The sequence below is a fragment of the Camelus dromedarius genome, chromosome 8 (assembly GCF_036321535.1).
Source record: "Camelus dromedarius isolate mCamDro1 chromosome 8, mCamDro1.pat, whole genome shotgun sequence".
Taxonomy (NCBI): Eukaryota; Metazoa; Chordata; class Mammalia; order Artiodactyla; family Camelidae; genus Camelus; species Camelus dromedarius.
Genome location: NC_087443.1, coordinates 73725934 through 73739383, shown reverse-complemented (window position 1 = coordinate 73739383; position 13450 = coordinate 73725934). Strand labels below are relative to the sequence as shown.

The following is a 13450-nucleotide window of genomic DNA, read 5'->3' as shown; positions in this document are numbered from 1 at the left end:
CTACTACGTGCCATGCCAACAAAAGAGACACAAATCCCTGCCCACGAGGAGATTTTATTCTAGTGCCAAGTACAGCAAACTACGTGAACTGTTCACTTACATATTGTCTACACATATAGCTGCTTTCACACCACGAGAGTGTGGGAATGGGCTGCAATTTCAACAGGGGGGTCACCACAAGGTGTCCTCACCTGAGCTAAGTAAGATAAGGAGTGGGGAAGGAAACAAGTCACATCCACATCTGAGAGAAGAGCATTCCAGACACAGGAAGAGCCAGTGCAAAGGCCCTGAGGTGGGAAGGCGCTGGCATGAACAAGGAGGGGCAGTGGAGATACTATCCGAGAGGCAGGACCTGAGGGACCAGGTCTCATAGCCAGTTCAGGACCTGGGCTTTGATGCTGGCTGCTACGGGGAGTCACTGGGGGTTTTAGCAGAGGAGTGGCACCACACGGGATACAGACTTAAAGGCTCATCCTGGCTGCAGTGTGAGAGGAAAAGGGGGAAGGAGGGAGACTGGCAGTGAGGCTTCAGCAATAATCCAGGGAACAGGTGACGGTGGTTTGGACTAGAGCAGGAAGAGGAAGTTGGATTCTGGAAATATTTGAAGGTAGAGCCAATAGGAGAAACCATAGAAAACCACAGAAAGCAGAGAGAAGAAGTCCCTCGAGTGAAATGAAGCAAGGTTGTCAGTGAGACTGGGGAGCAGCCAACGCCCATCTTCCCTGGGGACTAAGCCACGGGGAAAGGCCAGGGCAGAGGGCCGAGGGCAGAGGGTGGCGAGCCTGGCTGAGAAAGCTTCTCTTGAGGCCCCAAAGCTCCCTGTCCAGAGAGTTCTGATGGAGGGGGTGACCTGGGGCTGCAGACAGCTCCAGCCCTCCCACAGGGATGCCCTGGGGATGAAGGCAGAGATAGGCGGCCTCATAGGCAGTCAAGGCTCAGAGGTTCCCAGACCCTGAGCAGCACTTGGCAGCAGACGATACACGTGAATGCAGAGCCCAGCACATGGGGCAGCCGACGGTGGAGGGAAGGCGAGGGGAGGCCAGTTCACTCAAGACGGAGGCTATCATTGGGAAAACCTTAGTACTTTTGTTCTGTGTAAGGCTGGTGGGCTTCTGGTGGGAGCAATAATATAGTTCTAAGGGCTCCTTTTCAGGTCACTTCGTTTAGAAAATCTAGAGATTGCTTCTGATGGCCTCAGGGAGGCCTGGTGAACAGCGTGTGCCGCTGAACTGGGTGTGTGCTTGGGGGGAGAGGGGTGAGTCAGGAAGAGGCGGGGAGGGAGCAGCCTCTGCCTGGCTTTTCAGTGTGGCTCATGGAAAGTCAGGTGCAGTGCCCCCGTCCCCAGCCACCCCACCTGCAGGGTTGACAATCTCCTGGAGCCTGAAAACTAAATTCCTTTCCCATCACAGCCCCTTCGCAGCCCAGTCAAGGGAACCAGGATGGCAGTGGCACCATCTTGACATTTCAGCCCAGTCAAACACGGCGTCTGTGACTGGGACGGGTGCTTCCCAACCTCCCGCTGGGTGGAAACAACCAACCTGCTTCCTCCCTAGAGACCCATTTTTCTGGATTACAGTCAGAGGGAGATGCTCTTTCTTATGATGAAACACTACATAAGGCACCCGGGGCTGCTTAAAATGACCTATCATTAGAGAAACCAGTGTTGGTTAGAAGTTTACCCAAAAGCCGGAGTCATATAAGGAAAGCCTGGGTCCAGATACAGGGATCTGAGGGCAAGGGAGCTCGTTATCTCATCCCTTCATGGAGACAACAACACGCTCCTGCTACTTCCATCTCTAACTTGCCACTGACGGAAACCATAAACACACGAGACTATGAATCAAGGCAGAAGAGGGTTCATGAGATGCTCTGCTCTTTCTGTGCATTATCCTCTAGAGGTGTTCTCCCCAGCGGGGAATTCCACAAGTTTTAATACTGAAAACATATAGTTCATCACAAAGGTTAAGCATCTTTGTGAAGCGCTGGCTTTGCAGTTGGCATCACCCATGGAACTCTCCAGTTCCCTTCTGACCCGAAAGCCAGCATGTCACAAAGATGTGGAGAACCTCAGCCACACACAGGTTTATTATCCACCCAGCGGTGTTTATTTCTGAAGAAGTCCTGCCAAATGTTTCACTGCCCCTCCAGACCGTAGCCTGTGCCCTTCATTTTCCTCACTTAATCAAACGACATACTTGTGAATTTGGAGAGGAATTCAGAAAGCAGAAAAGACCAGAAGGGTGTCGACTACAGGAAACCACCATGACACTGAACAGAGCAAGGCATCTGAGATTATGGGCTATTTACTGGATATGAATATGTAATCGAGTAATTGGATATACTTCCACACTGGGCACAGTTGCTTAAATCAAAATTGAAATGGAGTCATAAAAATCTCATAATACCAATGTTGTTAGCTAAAGTCTATAATGAGAGGGACTTGGGTTTCGCTGCTGCCTCTGGGGCTCCACATGAATTCTCATTATGATGGATAGTCCCCGCCCACGGTCACCGGGCAGCTCAGTCCACCAAAGAAAACCAACAAGTCATTCATCTCCGTCAGACATCCTGCCTCGCCACCTATACAGCAGTCCAAGGCCTCGCCATCCGTCCCCTTCTCCAAGCTGGAAACCTTGGCGTCCTCCTTGATGACTCCCTTGATAACTGAGCATTGAATGAGCAAAATTTTACACTCATTGAACATTGCTGCTTAACGTGTAACGAGCGGAAGAAAGATGGGGCTGAGTGTGGCGTAGGTCAGGGTTCCTCAACCTCAACATTTGAGGCTGCGTAAGCCTTCATTGTGGGGGAGGTGCTACCTGGTACTTTGTAGGATGTTAATAGCATCCCTCGCCTCTAACTCACTAGATGCCAGTGGCAACCCAACTGATGAAAACCAAAAAGATGTCTCCAGACATTGCCGAATTCCCCTGGGAGGTTCGGTTGCCCCCATTGGGACCACTGGTATACACAGTGACAGACGGCCCCATCAAGAGGGATTTAGGTTAAAGTGCCGCCTGCCTCAGAGCCCATTAGAGGATCCAAGGAAAGGCACCTTCCTCTCCTGGCTGACCCCGGGGCACAAACTGAGCCGACGTTGGCACAGCTGAATGGGTGCTTGGGCCACATCCGTGACCTGTTCCAGCTGATGCGCGTTCAGTCTGGGCCGCAGGAGTCTACCATGATGTGATTTTGGTTTGCCCTCCAAGTACGGCCCTACACGTCACTGAACATGCACTCTCCTTCTCTGCTTTGCCCGCCGGCCCACAGAGCATTCATATCCTCCCTGCACGGCTCCAGCTCCTTTCTGTGCCACTTGCACAGGGTGGGGCTGAGGTCCCGTTGCCAGCGGGCCTTGAGTGCACGCGCTGCATCGTAAGCCCACCATTTCCCCAAAGCCAACAGCTGTGAGTCTTCATTCTTCCATGATGCACCAGCCACAGCTCAGTAATGAGCTACAAAACTGGTTGGGACCAAGAGTATTTAAGCGAGGCCAAACCCATGTCTTAGTTTTCAGGACAAGATCACCACACAAAGGCTCTTACTCTCTTCCAAGATAGGGCCAAAATCTCTTCAACTCTGAAACCCTTAATGCTTTCTCAGATCCAAAGTGGCCGAATCAAAGTGGAAACCAGGGATCCATTACTTACAGATAGACCATGTTCCAAAGCATGTCCGCCTCTCAGTCAGTGGTTTGGGAAACTCAACACATCATTCTTCACAAATGATGCACGAAGCAACGATACCGGTTTGCATTTGCGCGATACGTTTTCATTTACAAAGTCCACTCAGATTCGTTATTTCATTCAGTCTGTGAAAGAGCTCTGGGAAATACTGGGGGATTATTGTTCCCACGTTCAGAAGAAGAAAGTACAGTCTGCAAGGGATACGTGAGAAGCAGCCCATAAAATGCCATCCAGCACATAACAGCCCTCATGGGGAAGTGCTCTAAGCACACGGGCAGCTGAGTCTTCTCGAAAATATTCCTAGCTCCAAGGGTGCGGTGGGTATCCACGCCCTTGTGGTCCTGGCTCAGCAATTCCCTCCCTGCTCCCCTCTCATGAAATAGCTTCAGATTATCCAGAATTTCATCCAAATCACTGGATGGAGCAGAGAACAAGGGAGGGCTCAGGGTCCGGCCTGATGGGCCTCTACTACCACCCCCATCAGGCGGGCCTCAAGACCCCATCAGTGCTTGCTGCCGCCACCTGTCCAGACCATGCATCAGCCCTCTTTCCCCTGTACCCTTCATCCCCCAGGCTGAGGCTGCTGCTAAAGGCTCATGACACCCAGAGTGTGGGTTCCAGGATGGCAGAGGGTGGAGCTGAAGCCAGGGAAGGAACAGGAGATGCTGAGGAAGTGCTGGGGGGAGCAGCAGGCTCCAGAAGAAGATGGGGAGAAGGCGCCCCCAGCTAGGAGCCCCTCTTGCCTCTGGCCTCAACTGTTGCCTCACTACCACTGGACCAAACATCAGGAAAGAGGTGAGAAGAGGGTGGTCCCACAGGCAGCTGGCTGCAGAGACAGAGAATGGGGAGGAGGGGAGTGGTGCCTGGTGACAGCAGAAGGGCAGGAAAGGAAGAGGAGATGCAGCCACAGACCAGCTGAGGAAGGCCTTTCATCCTGGGAAGCAGGATTTAGGCACATTTAACTCAGTGTGTTTGCTGAGAGCTCTCCACGGTGCTTCCCGGACTTCATCAGAATGAGCGGATTGACTTGTTAACAATTCAGAGTCCTGCCCACTGTTCCAGACCTGCCCCCAAGGGTCCAGCTCCTAGCTTTGATTGGCCTGACCAAGGTGGCCTGAGGATCTACTTTTGAGAAACACAACCCTAGGCCCTGCGCTCCCAGAGGCCACACGCCCTGTGGACATTGCCTCTGTCTCTGCTCCCTTTTTGCTGTGGCAGGTTCAGGCAGGCTGTGAGCTGCAGAGGAACACGGCATGGTTTAGTTTTATTCCAGGAACAAGCCCCTCACTTGTTTGCGTCATCCTGACTTTGCACAGATACATACAGGTGAGCTTCACTCCAGCCCTGCCGTGGCTGCTGGCATCCAACCCTGGGCCGGACATCTCCTTTGGAAGAGCATCCATGGGGAGAAACATGTCGTTGTGGGATGGATGTGAGATGTGAAAGGAGCCAACAACCATTTGGCACCAAGTCTGAGGATGGAGGCAAGGGACCCAGCAGGGAAGTCATATCAGAGTCTACGACGGAGGGCCCGCCATCCTGGCAGGACGGAGCGGTCCCCTTGGGCATGTCCAGCGAGGGCAGTGTGAAGGTCAGCGCTCACCTGAACAGGCGTATTTTCTTTCACATTGTGTCTGCTCTGTCATTTCAGCCTACTCTGGTTTCTCACAGTGGGCACTCCGTTCTCCCCAGATAGGTGCCCGTCTCCCCTTCCCTGCAGGAGAGTGGCAGATGGTGTGAGGACCAGGTGGCCCCCGGGCAGGAACTCACCTTGCCAGTGATGCTTGTAGTCGCACATGCGGGACAGGGCGATCATCATGGCGCAGTACAGGGGCAGGATGGCAGCACAGAGCCGCCAGCTCTTCCCCCGCCCGCTCTCAGTGAAGCAGTGCAGCTTGCCAGCCAAGTAGAACGTCGTGAAGCCAAGGCCTGAAAAGGCAACTGCAGAAGAGAAACCGCAGGTGTTACCCTAGCAGGTGGTAAGCGACAGGGACAACGGGCATCCTGAGCATCCTGTCTGCCGTCCTGCACACCCCCAGGGGCCAAGGCCACGTTGGCACCAGGCACCATCCAATCTGTCCTCTCACTAGAACCACGCTGGGATGAATCTTTCCACAATGAGAACGACCTTCCAGGCTTACATGAGATCAAAATCTATACTATTTCTTTCATTCATTCATTCATTCATTCAAACAGTGATTTAACGGGTATGTACTCTGTGCTAGACAGGCACAATTCTAGGTTGAAGGCAATAAAAAGATACATCAGAGGCTGTCTCTGGTCTCAAGGGTCTCACGGTCGGTTTGAAGGACATGGCCAAGCTAATAGTTTTACTACAATGTGTTGCATTCTATGTGTTGAGTTCTTTTCTAAGAAAAAAAGGGCACAAAAAAAGGAACAAATGACTGTGATGGTGCCTTCGATTTCAAGGGTTGGGGAAAGTACGTGATTTTTGGCGTGGAGACACTCACTAAGGTGGGACCAGCAAATGCTGTGGAGGAATGAGTTTAACAGAAAAGCCAGTGATGACAAATTCCTTATTCTCTCTTAGAAATGATGGTTATTAATTTTTAGAATTGCAAAGACAATTCATGGCTGTGCTTAAATCCATTGTCAAAAGTATGGAGTCCCGTGTAGTGTGTAAGCCGCAAGCTTTTCATTGTCAGGTTTAAAACATACTTGAACTCTGTGAGATTTAAGGTGGGTCTTCTGCGGGCTTAGAACAACGGTCCTCAACCCTGGCCACACACAGTTACCTTTAAAACCTAGGAAGTTTTCAGAAATACTGGTAGTCAGGTCTCATTGTCAGACTTTCTGCTGGACCCTGGTGGTGTGTGTGTGTGCGCGCGCGCGTGTGTGTGTGTACTCCCCAGGTGATTCTAACACAGCCAGGAGCAAGTTTAAATGCTTTTGTTGAAGGCAGGGGCTACAGTTCCCACCTTCTCTGGCTTCCAGCCTATTCGAAACTTTCCTCTTGATGAGAACACACTCCTGACGGGCAGAGCTCCTGGGTAACCAGCCCACACAGTGATTTGGTAGAATGGGTCTAATGCCCGGAATCTAAGGACTTTAAGAGACTGACTGAGCCTCATCCTGAGCAGCAGCCTGGGAATCAGCGAGCTTGTCACACACACAGAACCTCAAGTCCGCCCTGGACCCACTGAGTTAGAACCCGCATTTCACAAGATCCACAATGAGCTGTGTGCATCCTGAAGTCCGAGGAGGCCTGGCCTAAACACATTCATCCTCTTTATATGACACCCCTGCCAGTTCATCTTCAGGAAATAATACAAAACTATGGGGAAATCTAGAACATACCCTGCTCAGAGCTTTTTACAATTATGGGAAAATGTAAATACAGGGGCACAGAGAAGCACACTGGGATATTTCCATTCAGTGGATTATGATGCAGCCATGGAAATTATCCTGATTCTGTAGCACTACAGACAACACTTAGGACACACAATGTTAAGTGAAAAAGCAGGATGCTAAACTGCAGGTTCAACATAATCATGGTTGTAGCGCATGGATGTGAGTAACTGCAACTTTCGTAAGTTATCACTGATAATGATGTGTCTTCTTAAATGCGATTCCTCCCGGAATGAACACAGGCTTATGCCAAAGTAGAACTTTCTCAGCAATCAAATTAAACAAGGCAGCAGAGTACTTTTTGTTTTTGTTTTTAAACAGAATATTAAGCCAGGGTTATCTCAGGAATAAGAATGAAGCACTTAAACATTTCTGAATAATGATTAGCACTCAAATAAACAGCAAAACAGTGCCAGCATATACTGAACATTCTGTTTAGAGTACAGCTATGAGCAGAACTGCATTGCCCAGGCCTGTTCCAGATGGCTTGCTGTGATGAAGGGTACTGAATGATTTACAGGGTGTACGGGCCACCATCCTAGCAAGCACAACGGGTCTTAAGTTCCCATCCTCGTCCTCTTCGCTCTGTTCCTTCTCTTCCTTTACACTCTGCCCCGAGGTAGCGGGGTGGGAGGGGGAGGCTGGACACTTGGCTCTGGTGGGAACTGGCCTCATTCTGAGCTCTTACCGGAGAAGTAATGGACTTCGTTCAAATCTGACAGCTTAGCAAGTCTACCTACCTAATTACTGCTACTTCGTTTTATAAAAGGGGTTTGAGCATCCATGGATTTTGGTATCTGTGGGGGTCCTGGAACCAAACCCCAAGGATACTGAGGGACAATTCTACACTGAATGTGGGGAGCATAAAAGATCAGCCCTGGGGCTTTGGAGGGTTGTGGATTTCCAAGATTTGAATCAGAAGAGAGGCAGCTCTGGGTATCACCAAGTTGTCACCTCTTGGGAAAACATGAAAGAAAAAAAAAACGGTCAATGAGCACAGGGTAGATGTTGAGCAGGAATTTGTATGTGTTCTCATAAAAAATGATTTGGAGACTTTAAAATAGATCATTCCCCGCTCAACAGCCCTGAGCCTCCAGGCACACTCACAGGATGGACAAGGGAAGGGGAAACCTTCCAAGGTCAAGAGCTGGGGCAGGTGGTTCGAAGCCAGACACTCGGCCTCCACCCAGTCACCTCTTTGCCCCCAGGAGCTCAGATCTGGCCAGCCTTGGCACTGGGGGCTGTGGCTCATTCTGTGGAGAGCAGGTAAAACTGTCTCTCCCCCAGAGAAGGACCCATGCTGCAGGCCCCCCCAAAATGGTGAGGTGTCTACTTCTTTGAAAGGGAGGAGGGTTCAAAGGTATTTTTAAAGGCTGAGCTCAACAGCTGAGATCCTGTGGACATCCAGATGCAGCCCATGTCCTTCGAAACCTTCTACCGGGCCTTCAGGCAGTATTTTTAAAGCAGCTCTGTGCACCTTACCTCTCTAGCTGACGTGACAGACTCCAGCTCTACACTAAACCTTACGCGTGTCACTTCCTCACTGATATAGTTATTGAACCAGCATCATGTCCTTTGGCAAAGGGCTTCTGAGAGGCACTTCCTTCTGGCCCAGGAACCACATCCCAGGCACGGGCAGCTCAGGTGCTTTGCCAAAATTCCTGCTTTTCCAAATACTATCCAGATAAGAAATAAGCTCTAGCAAACCATCCTGACGTCACAGGCTCCCATGGTTTTCCTGCCACCTCCTCCTGTGAGGCCGGGGGTTTGGGTCCCAGGTGTAATCTCCCGTGAGCCTTCCAGCTCTGAGATCCTGGGACTTAGCAAGGCTGAGATTCAAGTTCAACTGGGAGAAGAAGAAAACAGAAAGGTTTTTAAAGGAATGCTTTCCAACTCTGGCCAAACAACACCCTCTTCTCTTCTCAAAAAGGGGCTGTAAAACCTCCTAGGCTAGTGAGGGACAAGAGAGACAATGTTCATTCCAAGTGACTGTCTTTCCCCTTAAAGGTGCTCTTGCTTCCAGCACGGTCAGAAAATAAAACCGAGAAGTGAGCTTCCAAAGGTGAAGGCAGAGCACTAGACGTTTGAAAGATGAGGATTATAGAACAGGATAAATGCATCCATATTTGACTAACACTCTGAACAACAGAACTATGGTTAGAACAGTCCCAAGCCAGTGGGGTGAGAGGAAGCTGATGGTCTATCTCTCCTGGGGGCTCCAAATGTGCTTATTTGCTCTCCAGGGTTTAGAAGACACACACCACACACACACACACACACACACACACACACACACGAGCGCTCATAGTGATCGTGGGAAAGAGCACCTCGCTTTCAGAGCCTGTAGCAGGTTTTCTTGGCTGGCAGCAGCTGATTGTAAATATTTATATGTTGATCTGGCTGTCAAGAGTAAAGATGCTTCTGGAGCTTCTAAACTCGGAAGCAGATGAAAGAGGGTGGCTTCCCGACCCTGTTTCGGGCACTTTCAGGGCTCACTTGGCTGTCATCAATGACACTCGAGAAGCAAAGCATCACGATACAAATTGCTGGTCCAGGTGGGGATGCCAGGCACGCCACATCAACAGGGCTACCTGGCTGCCCGGTGATTCTGAAAGGGAATCACTGATTCTTCTCTTCAGCTACGCAAATGAATTGCCACACGTTTACAACCTCCCCTTTGCAAAGAAAGGTCTATTTACTGAGCCAGCTTACGTGAAAGAATGTGGATTTGCCTTTTCCTCCCCAGTTGACTTTTAAAACAAGTGGAAGAGGTCTGGACCCCAACAACGGCAAGAAATAAGAAAATTAGCACCAAAAAAAAAAAAAAAAAAGCTTTAAAAACAGATGAGAGAAAATCAGGGCAATAAACCTGACTTTTCGTGTTGCGTTTCTTCGCTCTTGCTAATAGATTTCTCCAAACCGATTTTTCCTGGCACCACAAATGGAATTGTGTTCTAATGAGGTCATCGGTAACAAATTTTCATTCTATGGTGCTCAGAGAGTTAGTATTTTCTTCTCCTCTCTTGGAGGTAGTTGAATTAACTACCAGGTAGTTGAATAAACCCTGATGCTGAAGGGTGTTTTGAGGAGAATGCCAGTGCATCTGCACCAGACCATCCCAAACCAAGGACGTGGAAGGAGCACACCTGGTTGGTGCCTGCAGACCCCTTGCAAGCAGGAGAGTGCTGTCGGGAGTCAGAGATCTGAGTTCCCATCTTGGCTTTGCCATTACCTGAATACATGATCTTTCTGGGCCTCAGTTTTCTCTGTAAAATAAGAGGCTGAACCACAAGGGGCCACCACATCATGCACGAGGGGGGAGCCAGGCAGATGGGGATATATGAGTAAAGTAGTTGGATGCTACAGTCAACTATTTTTTTTTTTTTTTGCAACAGGAAACCTTCCTGGCCTATCCTCTATTACACCACTATCGCTAGACACTCAGATCCAAGAAATATTTCATTTTCAGAAAAAAAAAAATCAATGGTTCATTTGCGATGATAAATGGCAACAAATACCTGGCCTCGCCAGTGGGAGACATCTGATCTGGGAGTGGTAAGGACTGGGGCACACTGGGGAACATTTGCCTATTTAAAGATTCAGCCCTGCCTCTGCTTAGCTGGTGTTTGCCACGTGGAAGTGTGGGCTCTGTGTCTGTTCCCAGAAGTTTTGATCTTCTGACAAAAGAGGGAAACCCTGATATTTATGAGAAAGGTCTCCATTTTTAAAATATTAACAACTGATCAAAAATTAATACAGTACCGACAAATGGAACTCATCCGTGTGCCAATGAGGCTGGGTCTGCAGGCTGCCAGTTTGAGAGCTCACTGAAGTCCTGCCTTCTGGTGCTAACGGTCCACTGTTTAAATGACCCCCTAAGCCTGAACCAAAAATTACGTACGTCAATCCATCCCTCCTCTCCACAACAGAGCGAAGAAGCACTTCATAAGTTTGGGGTGATTTTGTTTAAACCAACAGCAACAAGAAGTTAAGTTACACAGGGGACTTGGGGATCACATAATCCATTCAACAGCAGGGGATACTGGGTGCTGTTGAAGAAAGCAGACTTTTGAGGCAACCAGAACCCATGTGGATTCAGCTCTGCCAGTTTCTCCCATGCGTGCTCACCTCTGGGGGCCTCAGTTTGCACATCGGAACAATACCGTTACTAGCACTCAACTCACAAAGTCATCTTTAGGATGAGATCATGAGGAATCGTAACATGCTTAGCGTACTTGCTTGGCATGCAGTCACCCTCCTAACACTGTGCCCAGCCCCAGCTCTGTGAAGTTCCACTCTCGAAAAAAAGCCTTCACAAGGTCCACTCTTGCAGGCTACAGCTCTTCAGCTGTATAACCGCATGCTTGCTTAGAGAGAATTCCAGAGCCGATTCTCAGCCTCTTACAATTCTGCAGCCCCTGAGGCTCTCAGCAGATGAAAAAGGATCTTAGCTGGTGAACTGAGCAAGAGCCTAAGTGAGAGGAGCCAGCGGAGCTACTGCTCCCATCCCACGGTGCAGACGCCTGACGCCCTCAGACGAGAGGGTCAGCCAGCCAGGGGGCCGCGCTCAGCTCAGGCTGTGTGACCCCATCATAGAGCTTTTCTCCCGGGGTTCATTCCTCAGAAATGAGTTTCACTGTGTTGAAACCTATTTTCATGTCCCTGGGGCCTGAAATCCCTTAAGAGGACCAGTTTCTCATTCAGAGTTTCAGTTTCATAATTTCTCAATTCATACCTCATTCTAGCTGAGATGCTTGCTCTCTTTTCTTCTTTATGACAAGCTATACTCATTAATATTCCAAGTCCCTGATTAAGAGATTTCACTTACAAAAAAGGCGAAAGAAGACTGCCACAGATCTTGAGAGCATGTGGGTCCACAGTGCATCTATAGCAGAAACCATTCAACCTAACAGGAAAGCCACTTACTTATTCCTCATGAAATGACCGGCAGAAGATCATTGGCATCTGATTTAGTTTGGTAACTAAACCAGAGTTACAATTTCAAGGGGGAAATTCTAATAAAAGTTACAGAATAGATTGATTTTTTTTTTTTTAATCTCTCCTTCTCTCTAATCCAGCAGCGATGAGATGGTTTGGCTCTGATGTAAGAGACAAAAAGTCTATCTTTGCTGGAACAAAGAGAATTCTCAGAATCCCTAAAAATCTCCTGAATCTCACACCAGTGACTCCTTTGGGACTCCTTTCTTCCCATTTTTTTTTGGATGGAGGAAGGGAGGATAATAGGTGCATTTATTTATTTAATGGAGGTACTGGGGATCGAACCCAGGACCTCATGCATGCTAGGCATGCACTCTACCACTGAGCTATACCCTCCCCTCCTGGAATTTCTTTTAAAAACAAGAGTTCATCACAATCAATGTAATTCAACAACCTCAAAAATTATCGATTAATTCAACTAGATAATTTAAGGGAAAGGATTTGGATCCTCATTTATCTTAATTAGTATCTACACACAATTCCTTCTCTTTGCAAGTGTGTAGCTAGGTAGACAGAGGTCCCACTGCTCTGTAAACTCTACAGGGTAAGACGTACACTGCCTTCTTCACTCCTGTATTTGCAGCATCCTACACACTGATGGCACATAGTAGGTCCTCATAAACACATGCTGAATGAAACAAGGCCCAGTGGCATGTCACTGCCATCCATTCCTTCATCCGTTTTCTCAACTCCTGCTTACTAACAGCCTCTTGGAGCCAGGGACCTTGCTGGGCCCCAGGGATAAGAAGACGAGGAAAGTTCCATGGAGGAAATAAGAGTGGAGTCTGAGGACAGACAAAGGAAAGAGGGGTATAAGACAAAACCTCAGTTATTCGGAATCCAGGAGCTTAAGTTCATTCATCCCTGCAGTTGAGCTGCCTGTGAGTCTAGGCATGGTCAGAGTGGCCACCAGCCAAGGTAGAATTACTCGAGTACCACCAGCCTTCAGATTTAACAAGAACCGTTGTGCTGGTGAGAAGCTGAAAGCCAGAGGCTGGGACAAAAGAGACTGGGTGGGTCCTCAGCACCTTGGGGAAGGCAGGTGAAGCCAACACCCCTTGACAGCCTGATTCAGAGGATGGAGAGAATCATTTTGGCCCATGGAAGGAGGCCAGGTAGCAAGCAGACTTCGTGGATACAACCCTAGAGATGTAAAATGAACTGAGACCCAACCGCTCATCAGAGGTGGAGCGAGGCATGAGCACAGGTGAGAAGTACTCTCGCTGCACAGCTGGATGGACCTAGGTAGGCGTCCTGACCCCCCACCTCCTACCTGTGTGACCTAGGACAAGGTGCTTAACTTCTGAACCTCAGGCTTTCATTAGCTGGTTCCACTTCATCCCCAGAACAACACAGTGACATAGATATTAGGCCCATTTTATGGACAAGAAATGGAG

The 13450-nt window shown here is 49.1% G+C and overlaps 1 protein-coding gene and 1 non-coding gene across 4 annotated transcripts in view; both read right to left on the bottom strand.

Annotated features, from left to right (window-relative positions):
• The window catches only part of PLPP4 (phospholipid phosphatase 4), a 114405-nt gene that overhangs the window by 6789 nt on the left and 94166 nt on the right, over positions 1–13450 (bottom strand). For all 3 annotated transcript variants that reach the window (XM_010997931.3, XM_031461870.2, XM_031461869.2), the window contains one exon: positions 5457–5627. In XM_010997931.3, the coding sequence (XP_010996233.2) occupies positions 5457–5627 (171 nt within the window). The remainder of the gene's footprint in view (positions 1–5456; positions 5628–13450) is intronic.
• On the bottom strand, positions 12318–12390 carry TRNAA-AGC (transfer RNA alanine (anticodon AGC)). The gene has a single exon. It is a non-coding gene; the product is annotated as a tRNA-Ala (tRNA).